At 50.1% G+C, this 22,274-nt stretch overlaps 1 protein-coding gene across 10 annotated transcripts in view; it reads left to right on the plus strand.

Annotated features, from left to right (window-relative positions):
* The window catches only part of SAMD4A (sterile alpha motif domain containing 4A), a 235,040-nt gene that overhangs the window by 196,018 nt on the left and 16,748 nt on the right, over window positions 1-22,274 (plus strand). For all 10 annotated transcript variants that reach the window (XM_033404743.2, XM_004279333.4, XM_004279334.4 and 7 more), the window contains 5 exons: window positions 7,527-7,860; window positions 10,115-10,200; window positions 15,090-15,208; window positions 19,494-19,695; window positions 21,055-21,181. In XM_033404743.2, coding sequence (XP_033260634.1) covers window positions 7,527-7,860; window positions 10,115-10,200; window positions 15,090-15,208; window positions 19,494-19,695; window positions 21,055-21,181 — 868 coding nt within the window. Of the gene's footprint in view, window positions 1-7,526; window positions 7,861-10,114; window positions 10,201-15,089; window positions 15,209-19,493; window positions 19,696-21,054; window positions 21,182-22,274 lie in introns of those variants that run through there.

The following is a 22,274-nucleotide window of genomic DNA, read 5'->3' on the forward strand; positions in this document are numbered from 1 at the left end:
ACCAAGTAAACCCCAGGCTTCAACAGAGAGGATCGAAATCATTTGACAGGCAGGCATGGTAGGCTCTCCAGAGAAAAATTTCAGACATTAACCTACCAGAATGGGTCCCTGTGACTCTGATAGGAACCATCTCAAAAGCGCACGGTGCTGAAAAAGAGTTTATTCCATTGTTAAAAGCAGTTTGTTCGCTGCTACCATCCCTTTTTGTGTGCTGCCTAAGCATGTTCTCTTCCTATCATTGTATCTGGATGTCGCCACAGTAAGGATGTCATTTTTAGGGCTTGGTGACTTTATGAGTTCATCTAAGGTCCAAAAGAGAGCAGGCCTTGTGAGTCAGTGCTGCTAGGCCGCAGTGTGGAGATCCTTGTATATTGCTGTCGGGAGGCAGCAACTGGGAGGCAGCTGGGAGTGGTGGGTGGGAAGGTACTGATATTTGCTGCCTTCAGAGCTTGGGTTGCAATCTCTTCCAGTAATCCCAGGGTGCCTTTGGAAGGGAGCAAAGTATTGAGGTAGGTGAGGCGAAAGCAAGTTTTGTAAGCACATAAGCATTTTAATGTCATGGGAATTTTTTTTTACCTTATTCACAAAGATGTGTGACAACATATAAAATTATGCTTAATGCATATCTTATAAAATATAAAGTAATATGTAGTTACAGAATATACATCTTTATAAGGAAGGTGGGTTTTTAAACCTCTGGATGGATAGATAGAGGCTACTCATAGGCACCTCCTTGATGAAAGGCCTGTTCTTAATTAAAGTGAATCACCAATGACAAGTAACCTATCCAAGTGAACTTGAAGTTGTTGTTGTTGTTCTTAATTTTATATCAACTCCTCTACCAGGCAGTTTGCCTAACAGAGTGATTACTGCCGTTTTTATATAACTGTTCTTTTTGGGGGAACATTCAACAGGCCAGTTTTCTCCTTATCTGTTAAAAAGCACAGAAAACATTTTACATAAGGATTAGATTGCTAAGCATTATGGTAAAAGAGCGATGTTTTCCACACTATTTCTGGAGCATCCTTCAAGAGCTCATTCATATCCTCTTGTCACTGAGGATATGCACCCACCTGGGGGACAGAGAGATGGAGTTGCTCTTGGCTCCACTCCATGCAACGTTGGACCAAATCAGCACGTGGAAACACGAGGGCAGCAAGGTGGCTTGGGCCGCCCTCACGTGCCACTGACTTTCTATCTAGCCTGTCATAAGTCAGTGACACTTTCTGTGTCCTATATTTCACACCTAGAATAATGTTGACTCCACAAAAAGACCTTCTCCCTGGGTCACTGGACTGGGAATGTTAAAAAGATGACAGGGCTTCCCTGGTGGCGCAGTGGTTGAGCGTCCGCCTGCCGATGCAGGGGACACGGGTTCGTGCCTCAGTCCGAGAAGATCCCACATGCCGCGGAGTGGCTGCGCCCGTGAGCCATGGCCGCTGAGACTGCGCATCTGGAGCCTGTGCTCCGCAGTGGGAGAGAGGCCCGCGTACTGCAAAAAAAAAAAAAGATGGCAGATGTAATACAGAGTCTGAAAGCAGCTACTGGCCAAGCAGAAAGCATGATGAGTTTACTCGGTGTGACTTCTTTGAGGAGGGAAGCTGTGGACAACCACGTTGGGCTTGCTTGAGAACACCCGAGTCCAGACACCTGCGAGCTTGTCCCTTCGGGAGCTGATGGCCTGGGGGTGGGAGTGCAGCTCTCCTCCGCATCCACTGAGGACTCAGCCCCTGGCTCTGTTCCCTCTTCTCTGGGAGCCGCGCCTGTCCCGCTCTGCCAGGGAGAGGGTTGTCGGTAACCCGTTCCCACATGGGCCACCAGCGACAGGCTCCGATCAGCCATTTCTCTGACATTCCCAGACATCCTCAGCTGATTATGCTGTTGGAAACGCTGTCATCATGCCCTTGCCTCCTATGGCATTCTTACGTCACACAGAGCCCAGAGATTTCTAAGGAGATGGCTGGGACCCTGCCCGTGGCTGAGTTCATAACCAGCAGCCGCTGCAGATAAGCTCTAGGTCCAGAGCGCTTCCACTCAGTTACTGAGCACTTACCAAGCAGCTGCCTTGGACTAGATTTCCCCTGTCCACTGGAGGCTCACCGTGAGGAACTGGTGGTTCCCACCCTCGGGGAGCTCGGCACACGAGGTACCACAGATAGATGTGTAGTAGTGCTCTCAGAATCCAGCGTGATCCACATCATCGCTGAGTCTGGTGGGGACGTCTTCCTGGGATGAAACAGGCCACTCCACCGCGATGAGGATGGAAAGCAGAGGGGAGCCAGTGCTGGCGGGAGGACTCGCTGGGAGCCCGTGGCCAGTGGTGGGCCCCTGAGCCAGGGCGGGGGCCGTGATGGTGGAGAAGGATGAGAGAGTCAGTTAGCGGGAGTCTGGGCATTGGCAGGAGGTGTGGGCTTGGGTGTCATGCGATTTGGGAACTGAAAATAGAGGAGGAGCTATAGTGAGGGAGAAATGGAGTTGAGTCTGGCAGATGCAGTCTGAGGTGCCTGTGGGACACCCAGGCAGAAACAGCAAGTCAGTGTCCAGGAGAACAAGTCTAGAGTCCACAAGGCTTTGAAAGGCTCAGCTGTGGGTCGTTTGTGTGTGAGTGGTGGTTGGTACCCCCAGAAGTGTGTGGCGAGTGACGAGAGCCGAGAAGAGACCCTGGGTGGGGGGCAGCAGAGGACATGGAGGGACCAAACAGCGACAGACCCCTGAGGGTCAGAGAGCGAAGGAGGGACCATGGAGGAGTCACATCCCATGAGGACTGTCACTGCGCCCTGGAAGTGGCCACCAGCAGCTCACTGGTAGCCATGATGAGTAGGGTTTCAGAGAGATGGGAGGGGAAGCAGAAACCCAAGAACCGGCGAGCGTGAAAGGATATCGAAGCTGTGGGGTCAGGCAGTGTAGACTTCTCAAGGTATTTGGTAGAAAAGGAAAAGGGAAGATTAGAATGGTCACTAGGGCAGATTTTCCAGCATTTATCTTTAATAATGAAAATGTTTCCATGTGCTTTTATTTACTGTCTTTTTTCAACTGACTCCCAAATGATGAAGCTGAACCATTCTCTGAGCCTGGGAACCTGGCCTGGAGAAAGGAGACACACACACACACTCACACACATACACTCGCACACACACACACACTCACAATCACTCACACACACTCACACACACTCACACACATACACTTCTGTGTTGCCACTGCTCCCTGTCCTGAGAGTATCCTCACGCTGCATGGGTCCCGGTAACCGTAAGCATCTTAGGGCAAAGATTCTCTCATATTTGTTTTTACACCCCCAGTGTCTGACAGTGCCCGGCCCGTAGGGAGAATACAGTTAAGTAGATGCAGGAGTGCTATCTGTTGGGTGAGGAGTCCAGTTCTTCTCACACAGAGAGAAGGATAGAGCCATGGGAAGTTACGTAAGTGTCGGGGCCGCCACTGGCAGCCAAAGCTCTCGCTTCCAGATGATGTGCCCCTTGTGGCTGTTACATGCCCCTAGAGAGGCTCTGAACCAGTCTTCCTCCAAGACCTAAGAAAGCCAGGCCAGGAAGGCTGAGATAGTCAGATTTTAGCCTCCTTCCCACTTGTCGGCCCTGAGCTGTGCCTGCCTGAGTGGACTGCTGTGCAGGAAGGACCAGCCTTCCCACTTCTGCTCTCACGTGAGCTCCTTGGCTCTGCACGGGAGTTAACGGGCAGCTTTGCTTCTTTTTGTGTTCATAACACAGGATTATATTTATGGTATGAAGGATCAGCAGAGACTTGGGCTGATTCCCTGTTTTTGTCAACATGGAGAATTCATTCCCACAGCCCGTCGAGGGTACAGGATTGAGCTAGCTTCCTTCTCAACTTGGGCCCTCCGTGCTAAGTTCCGGACTTCACTCTGAAGAGTCAGGAATGTAACCGGATGGTCATAGTGCCACCCCACGGAGGCTGGCATAAGCAGGAGTATTGCCAGCTGGTCACAAGCCAGGTGTTGTCTTTGAGACAGTGGCTTTGAAGTCAAAACAGAAGTCAAACAAAGCATGATTCCTGATTGTGATATTTTCAGAAAGTGTCCAGCGTTATTCATTATGTTTATGCTTTCCTTGTTGGTGTAGTTGTCCCCAGTAGAATAAGATCTGAACTTGGGACAAGTATATGCTCCCTGTTGGAAGGAGTTCGGCTCTTAGCATAACCCAGATCTCCTTCCCCATCACTGAGTAACTACAGAAGCCTTCACGCCACGTGACGAGAGCAGACAAGGTTTCAGTGGCAGTCGACAGAGTCTCACAGTGTGCATTAGCTCCCCTCAGTGGTAGCCACCACGTGGGATGGCACAGCAGGGGTACATGTGGTCACCCAGAGGGGCCTGCCAGCTCCGCCTGCCCAGCCCCCTTTCATGGGGAAGCCTCATCCCTTCTCTCTCCTCTCCCTTCCCCTCCTCAGTCAGGGCTGACCTTCCACACCCAGGTGCTGGCTGGGCGGTTGGCAGAAACTGGAGGACCTCGAGGCAGGGGTTGCCCAGTTGGCGCACAGTTTGGTCAGAAAAGGCGGCAGGGGCTCTTCTGGCATAGGTCAGCTAGCTTGCCTCCCTGTGTCACGCCCTGATAGATCACCAGGTCCAAAGTCAAGGAACCAGTCACGTGACAGCATCAGACTCTGGGAAAGGGCTGGTCCAGCCTGGGCAGTGGGAAAACTGGGAATGACCAGGAGCGTCCTGCCTCACGCATCAGGCTGGCAGACACAGGCTGCAGGCTGGTCTCACCACGCACGACCCTCTCCGCCAGGTTTAGAAGGAAGAGGGTAGACTCTCTGAAGCCTGCCTCTTTAAAAGGAAAATGGGATTCTCTCCCCTGAAGTAGGCGGGATAGTGGCCCTGGCCAGGTTTGAGACAGTTCTGGTGGCTACTTAACATTTCACTTCCCTCCGAATCCCTGCGTGCCAACTAGGCTGAGGCACCGTTCAGGCTCTGCTTCCAACCCGCGAACAAAGCAGGTTCCCGCCAGCGACGGGGCGGGCTGTCGGTGTTCTGCTGCCCAGAACTGAAACATGCCTGTCCAAGGCTACGTCCTCAGATTTCCTCTTTCTAACTGATTGATGGGCGGTCCGGGTGTAGAAATGATCACGTTCCATGAGCTTGTGTTCCTTGACATCATCAAGCAATTTTTCTTGGTAAGAGAGGATCCCAGGAACGGGTTGGTACTCATACTTCAGGCTTTTAAAATTATGTCCTTGCTATTCTGGGCTCTCAGAAGATTAAATACTTCATTAGTAATCAGGGCCCTGGTAGTCACGGTCCTTCCCAGGTCCCGGGCAGAGGTCTCCTGCCTAAGCATTGGGCAGCACTGTGGCAGGGCAGGTCCACCCACCACACCACGGAAGACCCGCCAACCCCTGACCTCCAGCCCCAAGCATCTGAGCCTGTTCTGTGCCTCTGCGAGCATCGGGCAAACAGATTGATGTCTACCAGAATCAACTTTCACTCCTTTTTCTAATAAATAATGCCCAGGATATAAAACTCTATGTATAGGAGGATTTAATTTTATTATATAAAGTCATGTATGTAGTACAGACGATTATATACATTACAGGCATACCTCGCTGTATTGCACTTCGCACATACTGCCTTTTTCTTTTTTCTTTTTAACAAATTGAAGGTTTGTGGCAGCTCTGAGTTGAACAAGGCTTTTGGAGACATTTTTCCAACAGCATTTGCTTATTACTTCATGTCTCTATGTCACATTTTGGTAATTCTCACAATATTTCAAACTTTTTCATTATTATTATATTTGTTATGGTGATCTGTGATCTTTGATGTTACTATTGCAAAAAAATTATGACTCATTAAAGGCTCCAGTCATGACTAGCATTATTTAGCAATGAAGTCTTTTTTTTTTTTAAAGACTTCTATTTTATTTATTTATTTTTTGGCTGCGTTGGGTCTTCGTTGCTGCATGCGGGCTTTCTCTAGTTGCGGTGAGCGGGGGCTACTGTTCGTTGTGGTGCGCGGGCTTCTTATTGCGGTGGCTTCTCTTGCTGCGGAGCACGGGCTCTAGGCGCGTGGGCTCAGTAGTTGTGGCTCGTGGGCTCTAGAGCGCAGGCTCAGTAGTTGTGGCGCATGGGCTGAGTTGCTGCACGGCATGTGAGATCTTCCCGGACCAGGGCTCGAACCCGTGTCCCCTGCGTTAGCAGGCAGATTCCTAACCACTGTGCCACCAGGGAAGCCCCAATAAGTATTTTTTAATTAAGGTATGTACATTGTCTTTTTTAGACATAATGCTATCGAATATTTAATAGACTATAGTGTAGTGTAAACATAACTTTTATATACACCAGGAAACAAAAAACATTTGTGTAACTTGCTTTATTGAGATAACTGGTTTATTGAGGTGGTTGGGAACCAAACCCGGAATACGTCCAAGGTCTGCCTGTATAGTATATACAGTTCTCATCTCATGTAGAAGAAATTCTTGCATCCCTGCCCCAGACTGCTGACTCCTACGCTCAGGCCCCCATGGCTCCTTGGACCTCATTTTCCACCCCCTCCCCTCCCCCACCCTGTTCTACCCCAGCCCTCCTTGCTATTCCTCACACACTCCAGGCTCCCACCTCAGTGCCTGTGCCCTCTGCCTGGAGCACTCCCGGGAACCTGCAGCTCAGGCTCAACTGGGTTCCTGCTCCAATGTCACCCCGTCGCGGAGCCTCCCCTCCCAGCAGCCCTGCCCTGTGCCTTAGTGTCTAGCATGACGAATGTTCATCTCATGGCAGGATGTAAACTCCCTGAGGGAATCCTACTGGCTTTCTTGCCATATCCCCATGCCTAGCCCAGTGCACAGCAGGTCAGAACACCCAAAACATACTTATAGATTTAACAAAGAAGCACATAACACTGAAACCTGCAGCTTTACAAATATTAACATCATCACAACCACCTGATGAGGCAGGTCCTACTGTTACCTTCATTGTATCCACAGGGAAACTGAGGCACAAAGAGGTTAAGTCATTTACCCAAGGTCACACAGCAGTGTCAGGATTCAAACCCAGGCATCTGTCCTAGAGTCTGTGCTTTTAACCACTGCCTGTGTTGCTTGTATCATGCGCTGAATGAAGGTGTGAATAAGCATGTTCCTTCATCTACAACAAATCACACGCAGGTCAGGAAGCCACCACGTGACCCTGTATAACTTTGTTATACAGCTTCTAAAGTGTGTGAATGTAAACTAAATAAATGCATTTGAAAGAAAGGCATTGAGGAAGCCAGGGAAGGAAATGTACCAAAATCATTTTAGTGATCATCACTAGATCGTGGGATTTTAAAGTGATCATATTTTCCTTGCCATACCTGTATGTATTTTCCAAGTTTTCTGCCTGGGCTAACAATAGAATGATTCAGTTTTAAATGGTTGCTCTTCCAAAGAATATTCTAATGAAGGGGTCAGCAGCCCTGAGCCCTGCGGGGGAACAGCTCGGGGAAGAGGTGGGGCGGCATGGAGGAGGGTCACCCAGTTCCTGACCCTCATGGAGGTCTTCTCCCTCCGACCATCCAGGACATCATCGAGGGGGGCAACCTGCGCATCCCCCTCCAGGAGCTGCACCAAATGATCCTGACTCCCATCAAGGCCTACAGCTCCCCAGGCGCCACCCCCGAGGCTCGCCGCCGGGAGTCCCAGGCCTCACACCCTCCTTCGCTGATGGGCCCGGAGAGCCAGAGCCCCGACTGCAAAGAGAGCGCCGCGGCCGCGGGAGCCACGGCCACTGCCTCGGCTGGGGCCAGTGGCGGGCTCCAACCGCACCAGCTGAGCAGCTGTGACGGGGAGCTGGCTGTCACCCCCCTGCCAGAGGGGGATCTCCCTGGGCAGTTCACACGTGTCATGGGGAAAGGTAGGACCCGATTCTCCCGCCTCCCCTTTCCTCTTCTCGACACCACTGACCAGAGCTCCCAGTTCCCGAGAACCTTCCCCAGGGTGCTAGGCAAACTACCAGAGTACATGTCATTAGCCCATTTTACAGATGAGGAAAGTGCGGCCCGGAGAGGTTAAGGTATTTGGATCTGAATTTCAAGCTCTCTGATCCCCAAAGGCGTCTTCCTTCACCCTGGCTCCCTTCTCTCCCACTTCCTCAGACCAGGGCCTCCTGGGCCCTGCTGGCGGAGCGCTCATTGGGCCTTTGGACGCTCAGGCTGAAGGCAGCCTTCCCACGGGCCACAGAAGGTACCACAGCCACACTGTGTGTGTCTGTAAGGCAGCATAGAATTCCCACGTGGTCCTTTGGGTACGAGCGCCCCTTCTGCCTGTGACTGCCCTGTGCCCGGCCCTTATGCACATGTCCTTGACCCTGTCTGACACTAGAATAATTTGTGCTTGATGGGGTATTTCTCAAAAAATCTCGATTATTTAAAAAATGTAGTGAATACCAGTACTTTTCCTTTGGGAAGGGGAAACAAGTTTTCTCTCTTCCATTGTGCAATATTTCAGACCATTTAAAACTGGGTTCTAACGAAAAGGACAGCTGAATCTTACAGGCGCAGTGAGACACTCCCTATGGTACATGTCCTTAAAAAGACTGAAATCTGTAGAAATCTGGCTCAGAGGAGATGGTTTGTAGCATCCCTTGGAGCTGAAATGCTGGTAGCTTCCTGGTCCGGGTAGGTCCCGCCACCTTCTCACTCTCCCCCACCCCCAAGTGGGCTCTTTGCTGTGTGGATTAGAGCAGATGGCCCCATGGGTGGAGGTACAGGTGGGCGTGGTTATCTGAGAGTGTGGTACATCACCCCCCTTCCCTGTGACAAGACCCATGTGGGCTCTGCCCACAGGGGACTCGCAGTCCTCTGACATGGTGTCTTTTTAAAATTTAACTACTTTCAAATAAATTATAAAATTAATTCATGCTCTACATAAAAAATCAAAGCTAAACAAAATAGTGAAAGGTGAAAAATACGCCCACCTCCACCCCAGGCCCTGCCATCTTCGTCCTCAGAGGTAACCACTCTAAACGGTGCGGAATATCCCTTCAGAAACATTATAATCATATACAAGCTCATGAGCATCCTTTTTACACACACACGGGTCTTGCTTACATGTTTCTCTGCAGCTTGTTTTTTTTTACATTATATGCTTTCAGTATTTCTAGCAATACAAAAGCACCACCTCATTCTTTTTTAAAGGCTGCGTACTGTTCCCCTGTATGCATAAACCATAATTTAACAGGGCCACAGTTAATGGGCATTGAGATGGTTTCCACATTTTGTTATTACCAACAATGCTATACTGAAAATCTACGTGAAATGGTATAAATGGGATTCTCTGACAGGTTGGTTATGCAGGATCAGGGAGAGAAAGGAATCCTGATGCCCGGTTTCAAGCTTCATGGCGAGGCATTTTTACTTCTCACTGACGTCTTTGTCAAACCATCTCCACCTGGCCTTCTAAACAGTCCCATCAAAATCAGAGCATCAGGACCTCTAGGATGAGAATAGAATGGGCTACACTAGCGTGGCCATGACCTGTCCAGGGGGGTTGTGTCCTCCACCTGCAGACTAGCTCTGCTCTGTCTCTACGAGAACTTCCTCGAGTGTGTAGGTGAATGTGAGCCTGTGCATGTATAAATGTGGGTACTGCTTTGAGAAAATCACCCTCCTGTGACTGAGTGGCAGGCTCCCTGCTCATGTGTGTGCCCACACACCTCACATCCTAAGAGGTGTGCCAGCCTCACTCCTCCAGATGAGATGTGCGGCTCATTCACAAAATTACGGCTCTTGCTCTCTGATAAGGGCTGATGGTCTTAATGCCTTTGAACTCCCTCTCAAAAGGAACCTCTTTCAAAGACAGGGCTCCGGACGCTGCTGCATTCTTCCTCTCCCAGAGTGGGCAGGGTTGCAGAAGGCTTAATATAGAATGGTATGCGTGGAATTAACCAAAGGGGCTTCTGGAGGCAAGGGCTCCTGTGGTAACCAAGCCTTTGACTTCAGTGGAATGAGGAGCCTCCTGGCCTTTTTTGTGAACGTGACATAAAGCCACAGTCACACATACCTCTCAAAATATTGGTCCTGAAAGGAAATCAGAGGCAGATCTCAGAGGTTAGGATGGGTGTACATTTCTCTAATTCACCTTCCCTTTTTTATTTTTTTAATTCCCAGTGTGCACACAGCTCTTGGTCTCCAGACCCGATGAGGAGAATATAAGTTCCTATTTACAGCTCATAGACAAGTGTCTAATCCATGAGGTGAGTAGTGACAGGTTTCACGAAACTGCTTTTTCTCATTGCTTAAAAGTGGTTCTCAGAGTTTCTGTGGTGTGATCATTTGTGTCTCCAACACCTTGTGTTTGAGTCGGGGGGTCATTAATAATAGCTCGGGCAGAACGTGGCTGTGGTGGCTTCAAACCTAAACGCAGCTTGCGTATTACTCTGGGGTCCAGAGATTCACCTGGACTGAGCTCTGACTTGGGGGCAAATGCCTGAGAGAAACGTCCGGCTCCGGAAGCCTGCCCGAGGGACCGAGCCTGGGGAGGCTGACCACAGTCCTGCCACCTAGCCCCGGGGGTGTGGAAACATTTTCCCTTTGAGCTCAGGAAAATTGGAGGAGAGCGGGGAGAAAAGGAGAGCGTTCAGAAGAAATAACGTGTGTCTGTGTGTATGTGGTTTGGTGGTTATTCTGCTGTATTTTGACTTGTGATTCTTATAAGAATTGGTTTTATTTTTTTAAATTTTTATTGGAGTAGAGCTGATTTACAATGTTGCATTAGTTTCTGCTGTACAGCAAAGTGAATCAGCTATACGTATACATATATCCACTCTTTTTTAGATTCTTTTCCCATAGAGGTCATTACAGAGTATTGCGTAGAGTTCCCTGTGCTATGCAGCAGGTCTTTATTAGTCATCTATTTTATATAAAGTAGTGTGTCTATGTCTGTCCCAATATCTCCCAATTTATCCCTCCCCCCACCCCGCTTTCCCCCTTGGTAACCGTAAGTTGTTTTTTTTTTACATCTGTGACTCTGTTTCTGTTTTGTAAATAAGTTCATCTGTACCATTTTTTTAGATTCCACATATAAGTGATAACATATGATATTTATCTTTCTCTCTCTGACTTACTTCACTCAGTGTGACAATCTCTAGGTAGCCTCCACCCAAACTCCCACTCACCCTTTTCAATGTCCAATCCTGACACTGCTCTCATTTGGGCCAGCAAAAAATCAATAGGAAGGAGAGAAGGCAAGAACAGGGGATGGATTTTAGAGCTCATTCATTCTGTAGATATTTATTAAGTACCTAGGTCCTGCCCCTGGCTAGGGAGCTTCCCGTGGGAGGGGAGTGGGTGAGACAAAAGGAAAACAGGTCACCACACATATGACAATAAGGCCACCTCCGAGGAACTGGAGCCCTGGAGGCGGGTACCTACCCAGAGCCCAGAGGCACTCCGTCCAAGCTAGACCTGAAAGGTGAGCAGAATCTTAGTGGGAAAGTCTTGGTCCATGAGGAATCGGAAGAGAGCAGTCAGGCAGAGGGAGCAGCGCTCGGAGGGGCCGAGGATGCTTGGAGTAGGCTTCAGCGGGGTCTGATCAGGGGAGCATTAACATTTCTGAAAAAGCACACCGGAACCCTGCTTCCTCTCCCACGCCCACACTCAGCACTGAGCCTTGAAGATACTGCAGGACAAGTTCCCTCCCACCTCGCCTCCAGTCTGCTGAGCCCAGGAGACAAAGTAACGAGTCCTCCAGCTGCCTCCGTTGGATGGTGCACTAGCTTCCTAATTGGTCCACGCCAGCCCCGACGCTGTGGCCTGGCACTTCTCCCTTTCCTGCCGTCGTGCATGCCCTCCCTGGGCGTCCTGGCTCTCCTTTCTGTGTCTTTCCCCTTTTCCTCCCTGGAGCTCCAAGTGACAGGTGCCAAGGTGGCCCCGTGTGGGCTCATCTCCCCTGACTGCAGTGGAGGGGGGCACGTCACTGACGGGAGTCACGGGCAGAAAGGAGCTTGTGCCCCGTCCGCTTGCCTGCATCCGTGTCAGGATGGAGGGGCCAGCTCTCTGCTTCGGGAGGGAAAATGGTGTTTGAGGCTTTTTATGATTTGAGTTTGAGTCGAGGGAACACGTTGAATAATTTTCCACAGCCTCGGGTTATTCTGTGTGTGCAGAACCCACCCTCCCCGCGAGGCCCTGTCGAGGCACAGTCTCCAACCGGGCTGAAGACTCGCCGGGGCTCCGAGACACAGGGCTCCCTTTCACAGCCCGATCTTGCTGTTCTTTAGCCAGTGGATGGGAGGGTGTTGACTGCCGAGACCCCTTCCTTCCTCCCCAGGGACAAAGGAGCCAACTCCCTAGAGGAGTAAAAGGACAGGAAAGTTCTGAATCTTATTTCTGAGACCAGTCACTTCATCTCCTGGATTATAAGCCCAGGCTTCTCGCCTCCTTGCCGTCTTGAGAAGGTTCTGGGAAGACGAGCTCTTGCCCCCTTTATGACCCTTGTAATCCAGCCACAAGAGCTGTAGGACACATCTTCATCCAGACAGACATATGGGTCTGGGCCTGACAGGGACAGAGAACTCAGAAGTGGCTGACCGGCTGTGTCTGGGCATTCTGGAGTCTGGAGTCTTCCTTCCCCTCCAGCCCCCGAGGAGGCTGCTGCCAGCGCAACCCAGAGCTGCCTGGAGCCGGCTGAGATGAGGCGCTGGCATCCCAGCTGATAGCAGAGCTCCCACAACCGAGTGCTATTTGCAGGCACACACGGGAAGCAGCTCTCAGAAATCACTCATTACCAGCCATGGTCTAGCTCCTCTCCAAGCCTCCCAGCCGCAGCTCCCAGGACTGAGAACAGCCACACACTCAGCACTCCTGAGGGGCCCGTTCCCATCTGCAGCCCCAACTGCGTGAGCCTGTTGCCCCGCTGCTGAGTGGATGAGCTGACCTCTCTGAGGGGGCGTAAACATTTCCATCTTCTTGGGTGCTCCTTGCCGCCATGGGAGATGTCACATATGAACCAGTGTCCCTGGAAGCACTTTGAATGCACATCTGTAAAGTGAGCCATTTACTCCTTTGTCACTTGGAAACTCAGGTGGGCTCCAGACCGGCTCAGTGTTGTAGTTCTGAGACCTCGAAGTCATTGGTTGGAGTTTAAGGCCAGGGTTGAAGACCAAAGCTTATGGATGTGATGGACATTCATATGCTGCCACCAGAGGGCTGGTCCGTGCAGCCGAAAAACCTAGTCAGTGTCTGTGGGCAGCACACAGTGACCCATGACCAAGAGCCAGGCATGTTCTGAGTATCCTAAGTGCCCTTCGTGTGTGAATTTCATTTAATCCTTACAAGATCCCTTTGATGAGGTATTATTAACCTGAGTTTTTAGAAGGAGCAGAGTCTCAGGTAGAGGAACTTGCATAAAGATGTGCAGGGATTCAAGCCCTGCCCATTTGCATCCAGAGGCTTCCACTGACCCACTGGGCCGGACTCTCCTCTCCTCCCCAAGTCATCTTGACCAGCGCACCTACATCTTGTGTCCTCGCTCAACATTTGGCTGAATAAGCTGGTCAGAAGCAGAATCTACCCATCCCTTTATTAGTCTAGCAGAAATGCTTGCCTTTAGCAGTTTTTGAAGCTATTCCTGTATAGCTGGACACTCGCTGAACATCACCAGCAAATGAGAGGGACCACAGAGGAGAACCACATCCTCACCTTTTAGCCGTGAGACCATCCACCATGCACCTTAAGGCGTGTCAGCACATTTATCTCTAACGGGGCACTGAGTGCCTGCTGGGGAAGTCCACCTTGATGACTGTGCTCAGTGGCATCTGGCTAAGGTCAGCCAGGAGGAAGGGGTTTGCAAGTCATCAGTACCTTTTCCACAATATGACTAACGTCTTCTTGCTTTTGTTCACATAGCTCTCCTGTGTTCAGGTCCTTAAAGATGAAATGTCATTGGAAGAAAATAAAACTGTCATTTTTTTCTGTCTGTTTAAGGAATCTGTTTCCTTTATGGGAAACAGACATATAGTCTGTTACTCTAAGTATTCATTTATTTCTACTTAAAGTATTTCATGCTTTATTGACAAAACTACTTGGGTATGGTATCTCCATCACTATTACTGCTAGTCAGTCAGATCCAGTGGATTTATGACAGTGCGTGGACCACAGTTCTAGGCACTTGACAGGGGTTTCCTATATTGCATGTGTGGTCCTCACCATCTAGAACACTGCATGGCCATGGCTTATCTGCAGCAGAATTCCCAGGGCACTTGCTGCAAACACAGACCCCCTAGACTTCTCTCCATATCTATGAAATCAGGCTCTGGTAGGGAGAAGGGGTTCAGAAATCTGCATTTTAACAGTCTCCTGGGGGGATCCTAATATATCATGAATTTGAGAGTCCCTGCCTTGGGGTCTCATAGCCCCTGTGAAGTCCTTCCCTGGGCTTCGCTTGAGTACATAGGCTGTACACACAAAGACACATGATATAGGTGAGAGTGCGTTACGTATGGGGCAGTAGGCAAAGCAGCCCCAAACACCAATTTTGCTAGAAAAGACTTGAGAAGGCATCAGATCTACCCATTTTCCTAAACCTTAGATGAAATTTAGGTGAGGAATGGCGCACTGGGGTTGTGTAGAGCATGGGGCCCTTTAACTGGAGATTTCTCAGCAGAGGCCAGACACGCCGAGAGTACATTCCCTTTTCCGAAGCCCCACAGACCACTCCAGGGTGAACACACACCGTCAAGCAGATTGATTTTTTGGAGTGGTTTAGCATTTCCATGGATTATGAAAATGCCTGTAAAAGCCCGAGTCGTCAACAATCAATTTTGCAATTCATTCTTGGTTAATAAACAGAGTCCAGAGTGGAGTCAGGGGAAAGTGGAAGGAGGGTATGAATCTGCCAGAAATGCAACCAAAATCGAGGGTTGTCAAAAGCTTAATGCATGTACCTTACCAGGCACCTCCAATGTCAAATAACTTGAATTTTCAGTACAGGCAGCTCCCAAATAAAACTGACTGCTGTTTGGAGCAGGTTGGAAACAAGGTGAAGAAAAGGCAGCTGCAGGACTCCGATGTTTCCCCGATTAATCGCGTGTTTCTCCCTCTAATGCCAGGCTGCGTCACCCATTAAAAAGTCCTGTTTGTTTTGCAGGCATTTACAGAGACACAGAAAAAACGATTGTTGTCATGGAAACAGCAGGTGCAGAAGCTCTTTCGGTCTTTCCCTCGGAAAACCCTTCTAGACATATCAGGATATCGACAGCAAAGAAAGTATGTTGGGATTTCAGTCTTTGTACTGCATGGTGGTTCCAGTACCTCACTGTCTGCTTAGGTTCCAGGGGCAGGACTACACAGGGCATCATTCCTCGTTTATCAGGGCGCCCTATGACAAGTCCAGATCACATTCCTTAAACAGGTGGGGTTGGGAAAAAGCTGTAGCGGGAAAGAATTCCCAGAGGAAGAGCTGAATGTGATCTTGGGGAACTCAACTGACATGGTCAAAATGACGGCATTGGTCTGGATGGGCATCGAGTGGGGAGTGGGTACGAGCTAACGAACGCCCACAAAACACTTGGTGGTTTACCCACAACAGGGGGCTCTGAAAGGACAAAAACGGGTTGTTCTCTCCACACCTTCAGTGGTAGTGTAATGTTTTTCTCCCTTCTGGCTGCAGACAAGCTAATTATAGTTGGTGGCAGGGTGAAGAGCCCAGTGCTAGTCTGTTTTGGTCTGAGCTGCAATCTAAGAGTGGAGCAGTGCCATTCTTGATTTTTCATAGTACTTCAGCTTCTTGGATGCGGTTAAAACTAAGCCTCGTTGTACTTTAGAACCCATCACCTTAATCTGGTTTTAAGTTGAGGAATCTAATTGCATATTAAAGGTGAATTACAGTGACAATCTGGGGGAGGAATCACGGGGAGCCTTGAACAATGACAGGGAGTTCTGGGGAGACAAGGGAATGACGATGATGCAGATATGCTGAAAAATCAACATTCTGTCTTACTTTTTTCAACATGAGCAGATGAATACTCGTTTTTTTCGCTTGCACCTAGCAAGTTCTGAACTCATTTCTCAGTGCATATGTAGAAGCTCTGTCTGTGTTAAAAGGTTGGGCATTTATTTGCATAAGTGTGCCTTGAAACATCACTGTTTTATAAATTACTTCAGGGAGATAAGGCCAGTTGGAACTTGTGAAAAGTCTTCATTGAAGATTAATGTAAAAATTGAACTGTTATCATATTCCAGCATATATAACACAGTTATTTATTAAACAAACATTTAGCATGTACTTTGTGCCAAGTGGGTATCCAAGCACTTAAGAATATTAATACATTTAATCCTTGCAACAGCCATATGAGGTAGAGGTGCTATTATCAACCCCAATTTACAGAAGAGTTGGGAGGCAGTGGCATCCGGGATTTGGACCAGGCAGGCCAGCGTCAGCTCCAGAGTCAGTGCTCTTAACCACTGCGGTTGCCGGGCAGCTCTCCTGGTCCCCGGCTGATGTGCAGAAAAGAGAGTCAGACAAAACAATACTCTATTGCCAGCTCCTTGGCCCCAAGCCTCCCTGGAGGGTTGGGCGGACCACCTGTGCACCCTGAGGATTCCTGGGGGCCCAGATGAAAGGCGAGCCCTGCTCCTTAGCCTTCTTCCCTGGGGCTGCCCCCTTCCCAGGCTCTCCCTCTTCTCGACCCCCAAGAAAGGGGAGGAAGACCCGGACCCCTCTTGCAACACCAGGCCCTTGGGAGACAAGTTCCAAGAGGAAGAAGGAATTCAGAAGTTGAAGATGAAAACAGAGCTTTCAAGCTCTTTTGTCTTCCTCCCCAAAGTGCCATCCGCTGCTTCCGTCTGCCCTGCTCTGTCCTCGGTCCACATCACTGTTCCCCTTAACCTTGACTCCTCTACAGTGTTATTAACTGACGCTTGAATTGGGCTAACCCAAGGTTTGCCAGATTGGTCCTCCTTTTATTGATTAGATCAGAATGAATGCAGTCATCAATTATGGATGTTCAACTGGAAGTTGCTGAAGCTCCAGAAAATAATTCATTCTCATAAATATGACCTCTGGGATCTTTTTATGCTATTAATTTGCTTTGAAGACCTGTTTCTCCCATAATACAAAGGTAACTGCAGCCCAGCCCCTCCTTGAATTATCCCAAATCCCAAATTAATTGGTTCTTATTAATGTTATTTTATCAGTCATTTCAAGGAAATGAACTCAGTTGGTTAGATGTAGGAAAGCACAGAAAGACACAGATGGGCAGAGCAAGAGAATGAGAAATGGAAACTGACGTTTGTCACTTTGTTCTCTCCCGAGAAAGAATGATTCTTTCATTAAGCCTAGTGATCTGAAGTGACTTAAGCTTTCACTCTGGTTACCAGCAGTGGCAACCCTCAATAAGCCTGACTTTGTAATAACCAAGTTTAGGACACCACGGTGAGGTCCACCGTCATTCGATGGCCTAACCAAATTCTCCCCTCCATCCAGCCTATCCCCAAAATGCTCTGGGCTCTACCAGCTCTGTGAATGCTAACTTCAGGAGGCCACGTTTCTCCCGTGACTAAGTGTCCCATTACAGAATCCTCTGCCTACATTATATTGCTTAAGAATATAGTCTTGCCTGCCTGGAAGCACAAATCATTTTAGCATCACTCGCTGACTGCTCTGTTTTGCATATGAAATAACTTTTTAAAAATCCAACCAAAAAGGAAGATGAGCAAAAAAGCTGTCTGCACTAAATAAGGAAAAATCTTAGGAGAATACTAAATCATCATACCAGGTGGCCAAAATTCTGGCTCCAAAAACCAAAGGACTAGTTTTCATAGTTTAAAAAACAAAAACAACCCCCCACCCCTCAAAACAGCCACTTGATCCTTGTCTCCACCTGTCACATGTTGTCCATACTCCAGAGGAGGTCTCTTCCATCACTTGAGATTACTTCTGCTCCTCTGGGCCTGAATTTCTTCTTTCAAACCAAACATTTTAAACCTTAGTAAAAGAAGGAAGAAAGGGGGAGAATGGGAGAAAGAATGAGATAAACCAAGAGACCTAGAACCCGTGAGTGTCCTTCTCACCACGTGTACATGAGCCTCTGACTGGAATTGGGAACCATTCTTTTGGGTCACAAAAGCCTAGAAGTGGAAAAACACAACCCAGAAATCAGTTGCCACCAGCTCACCGTGGCATTCTCTTCCCTGTTCCCGCCCCCCACCCCCAGGAAATTTAGGAATTCTAAGGAAGAAACACTTTCTGAGATCAACTGTGCTGATGACTTAGATGCTGCACCCCAACACACACACACACACACACACACACACACACACACACACACACACACACACCCCTCTCCTTCAGGAAATAACTGTTTTGCAGCACCTCCCCTCCCCATCATCTGGTTAAACTACGTCAGCTCTGTCTCCTGGAGTCTCCGCACAGGCTTGGTACAAACCTCCCCTGTGTGGCTGGGAAAGCAAGTCTATCCCATCTTGTGGCCATCGGAGGTAAAGCATTTTGACTGAAACATCAGTGAATGACTAAAGCTGACTCTTCTTGGAAAGAATGTGCTGGTTCCTGAAACCCTGCTGGCTGCCATGCACCCTCCCAGAACTTGAGGCCTGCTGGAGAGGATGAGTTCTTCAGCACTGAGGTCACCAGACCAATGGGAGCACGGTGTCCGAGCATGATGCCACGGGTCCGCGGCTGCCTCCCTGTGTGGACCCAGGCAAAGCCTGTGACCTCCGGGTCTTTCTCTGGGGAGGGCTTGAGGAGTGGGGAACAGTCGGTGTCCTAGGTCCAGAGCAATTGCAAACATCATCATCTTCATTCTCATATCCCTCCTCTTCACCTGGAGTCAGAGCCCCAGACATGGGGTCAGCTCTCCCATTTGGAGAGGTGATTGTAATGCCAGAGACTCATTCATTCGTTCACTCAGCCTGCATTTACCGCCGGGAGCTGATCCAGGCAGGAGGGACCTGCAGGGTTGATGAGGACAGACACCATCTTTTTTCTCATGGAGCTTACGTCCTAGTGGGGCTCAGAGGCCACTCCTTCCAAGTCTGCTGTACAGACAGACATCAGAACCGGACTGTGGTCTGAAGGAAGGGGCACAGATCCTGGCTCTGCCACTTTCTTACCGTGTGGCCCCTTGACGGGAACGTGAGTGCTCAGGGCCCGTGACACAGTGGAAGAAGGCTGTAGAGCACACGGGTTAACCTTCTGGGCTCATAGTCCAGCACTGCCCCCCAATGGCTGTGTGACCTTTGAGAAATTATTAAGCTCTCTGTTTTACTTCTCCAGCTGTAAATGGAGATAGAGTGCCTACTTCATAGGATTGTCGTGAGGATTGAAGAATCAACATCAAAGTCCCAGGGCGGTGCACGTGATGTTAGCTCTCAGATGTTAGCTGTCATTTAGTCATAGAACCCTGACCCCCCGTAGACCTCATAACGGTCAAAATGTGAGCAGACCCCAAGGAGGCATCCTGCTGGCAGCCCGGGGGTTGGGAAGGGCTGAGGGTGACTGATGGCCTCTGTTCTTCCCTCTTGGCTCTCACAGCCGCGGCTTCGGGCAGTCCAACTCCCTCCCGACGGCTGGCTCTGTGGGCGGTGGCATGGGCAGGCGGAACCCACGCCAGTACCAGATCCCCTCCCGGAACGTCCCTTCCGCCCGCCTTGGCCTCCTGGGCACCAGCGGATTCGTCAGCTCCACCCAGCGCAACACCGCAGCCAACCCCACCATCATGAAACAAGGAAGACAGGTCTGCTCGGCCCCGGGGAGGAGGGTGGGCAGGCCCAGCTCAGGGCCTGAGGCTCCGGACATCCCCCCAGACAACCCCAAGGCGAGAGGAGAGGCCCGGTGGGGGGGGGGGGCTAGAGTGAGGACAGTTGTCCCTGTGGCTCAGAGGTTGTTTGCACTGTTTCTCGGGTAGACAAAGCGAGGCCACGGCAGCAACTGGCCTTGTGCGGATTTTGTTTAGGCTGCCCCACGACCGCTTTAACCTTGGGGGCCCTGCACACGGGGGGCCTTTAGGAAGAAATGCAAGACCTATTTCTTCTTTGCCTTGATCCTTGACCTGCCCCAGCAGATCCCACTGCCTTCCAAATTTGGCTTCCAGAGCATCTGAGGGCTTCTTAGCCTTTTTATCTGAGGCAAATAGCTCCTTTGTCATGGTCCCAGCTGTGGTGGAGAACCCACAGGAAGGAGCCTGAGAAAGGCTGTCACAGGGAGAATTGAAACATTCTCAGGCGGTCAAGGCCAGGCTGCCCAGAGATTCTCGCCATGGGATATAGAGCCACAACCTCTGTCCCCTGGGTCCTCGTCCCAGTACTCCCACCCTCCCACCCAGCACCTCCCACCTGTGTAGCCCCTGCTCTGTGGGGACTCTGCAGGTCGGGGCTGGGGTTAGAGGGACACCAAGTGAGTCTGAGGTTCTGGGTTGTCATGAGAAACTAAGGGATGAGAGCTTGATTTACAAAACAGGAAACAGTTCCTGGCAAGACAGGCAGGATTCACTCCCCCCAGGGAAACAGCACAGGGTAGGAAAAAGCCCCAGTCTCTGACCATTGTGGGAAGCCCCCAGATGGGCCCAAGAGGAAATCACTGCTAGGACAGCCGCGTAATAATAAACACACGAGCTGACTTGTGCCAGCTCTTTGCCAGCTGAGAGGTTCTTTTTTCTCCTCCTTGCTTTGTAGTAAATTGTAAGAATCTCAGAGAGAAAATCAACTGAGAGCCCTGAAATAGTTTGTGCTCTTCGTTGCAGACATTTATAGAACTCCCCCCATTTCCTAGAAAAGTGATAGGAAAAGCAAAGGCAACAGAAGGGATAAAAAGAGTTTTGGAGCTAGCAAGGGAGATTGGTGTCCAGATTAAGTTGAGGCTTAGAGAGGAGCCTGAGGCTAAGGACGTTTCGCCGGGGGTGGGGTGGGGGGGAAGCGGGGGACTGAACGGAATCTAAAGCCCCTCTCTCTGAATAAGCAGATGGATCGTGCTGGCCTATAAGCCCTTTCCCAGAAGTTAGCAGAGAGTCCTCCCAGGGTACTTGCCTCCTGGATTCTGGCTGTGGGCCCCCCCAGGTGTCCGGAGTAATGGGTTCTGCTTTCGTGTTTCTCCCTAGAACCTCTGGTTCGCCAACCCCGGGGGCAGCAACAGCATGCCAAGCCGCACCCACAGCTCAGTCCAAAGGACCCGCTCGCTGCCCGTGCACACTTCACCGCAGAATATGCTGATGTTCCAACAACCAGGTAGGGCCCAGCCCTCCATCCTTCGCTCTCCTCTCGGGGAGGCCAGGTCACCAAAATAGATGCCCCAGTGAACCCAGGCAGAAAGTGCTTAGCCTCAACTGTCACCGTGCATTCTTTTGAGCTTATAGAAGCCTTTCCTTTTTTAAACCGTGTCTTGCCAGCATGAATAGCGGCTGGTTGGCTGGGAGCCAGCACACGGAGCTTGAGCTGGTTGTGATCTGTTGGGGGTATTTTTGATCCTAGTTATATTTCTGGATTGATGAACCCAGGGATATTACTGGGGGGTTTTCAGGGCGGAGTTGGGAGGGGTTTCACGTGTAGTGTGTGTGTCGTTGGTATATACGTGGGGGAATGTGTAGATAGTGAGACAGAGAAAGAAAACTTGACAGTGCAGATGCTGAGAGACCTCCCCCTGGTTTGGGAGTTCCTTGCACACGTGACCGCTGATCCAGCCATCTTCCCTTTACTTGGGTAAAGAGCAGCTTGGTGCACCTCATGTCAATTTCACCTTTGACCACGCCTCCTCAGAGTAGCCAGAATTACATACAGCCAACAGATGCCTGCACCTTCTTCTGTGCAGACAGTGACCTCTTAGACTCCATGAGTAATGCAAAGCCCCGCAAGCAATTACTACATGGGTCACACCTGGAAGAAGGTCCTCACCCTGGGTAGACATGCTCTGTACCATGTCTTACAGGAGTTTGAGGGGAAATGTCACTGTGGCCTGGGTGGGCAAAGAAGCTTCTTAGAGTCATAGGTGAGCTTCAGGGAGCAGAGGGTGAAGAGGTGGAAAGAGGAGGGTGGAGTTGCAAGCAGAAGGAGCTAAGAGAGCAAGACTGCAAGGGTATCGAGTCCCACGGCGGCTCGGCAGAGGGGTCAGGCTGAAGTAGCGGCAGGTAGACCAAGGGAGCTGGAAAGACTGCAGCCAAAGGTGGGACGCTGAATCCAAGGCCGAGGAGCTCAGACTCCAGCTGCTCTCAGTGAGGAATCGATAAACGATTTTGAGCAGGGGCGTCAGACAGGGCTAAGCATGGAGGAGTGAAGGGAAGGCAGGCTGGAGGAGGAGAGGCCCCCGAGGAGAAGGGTGGGAGCC

The sequence above is a fragment of the Orcinus orca genome, chromosome 2, assembly GCF_937001465.1.
Source record: "Orcinus orca chromosome 2, mOrcOrc1.1, whole genome shotgun sequence".
Taxonomy (NCBI): domain Eukaryota; kingdom Metazoa; phylum Chordata; class Mammalia; order Artiodactyla; family Delphinidae; genus Orcinus; species Orcinus orca.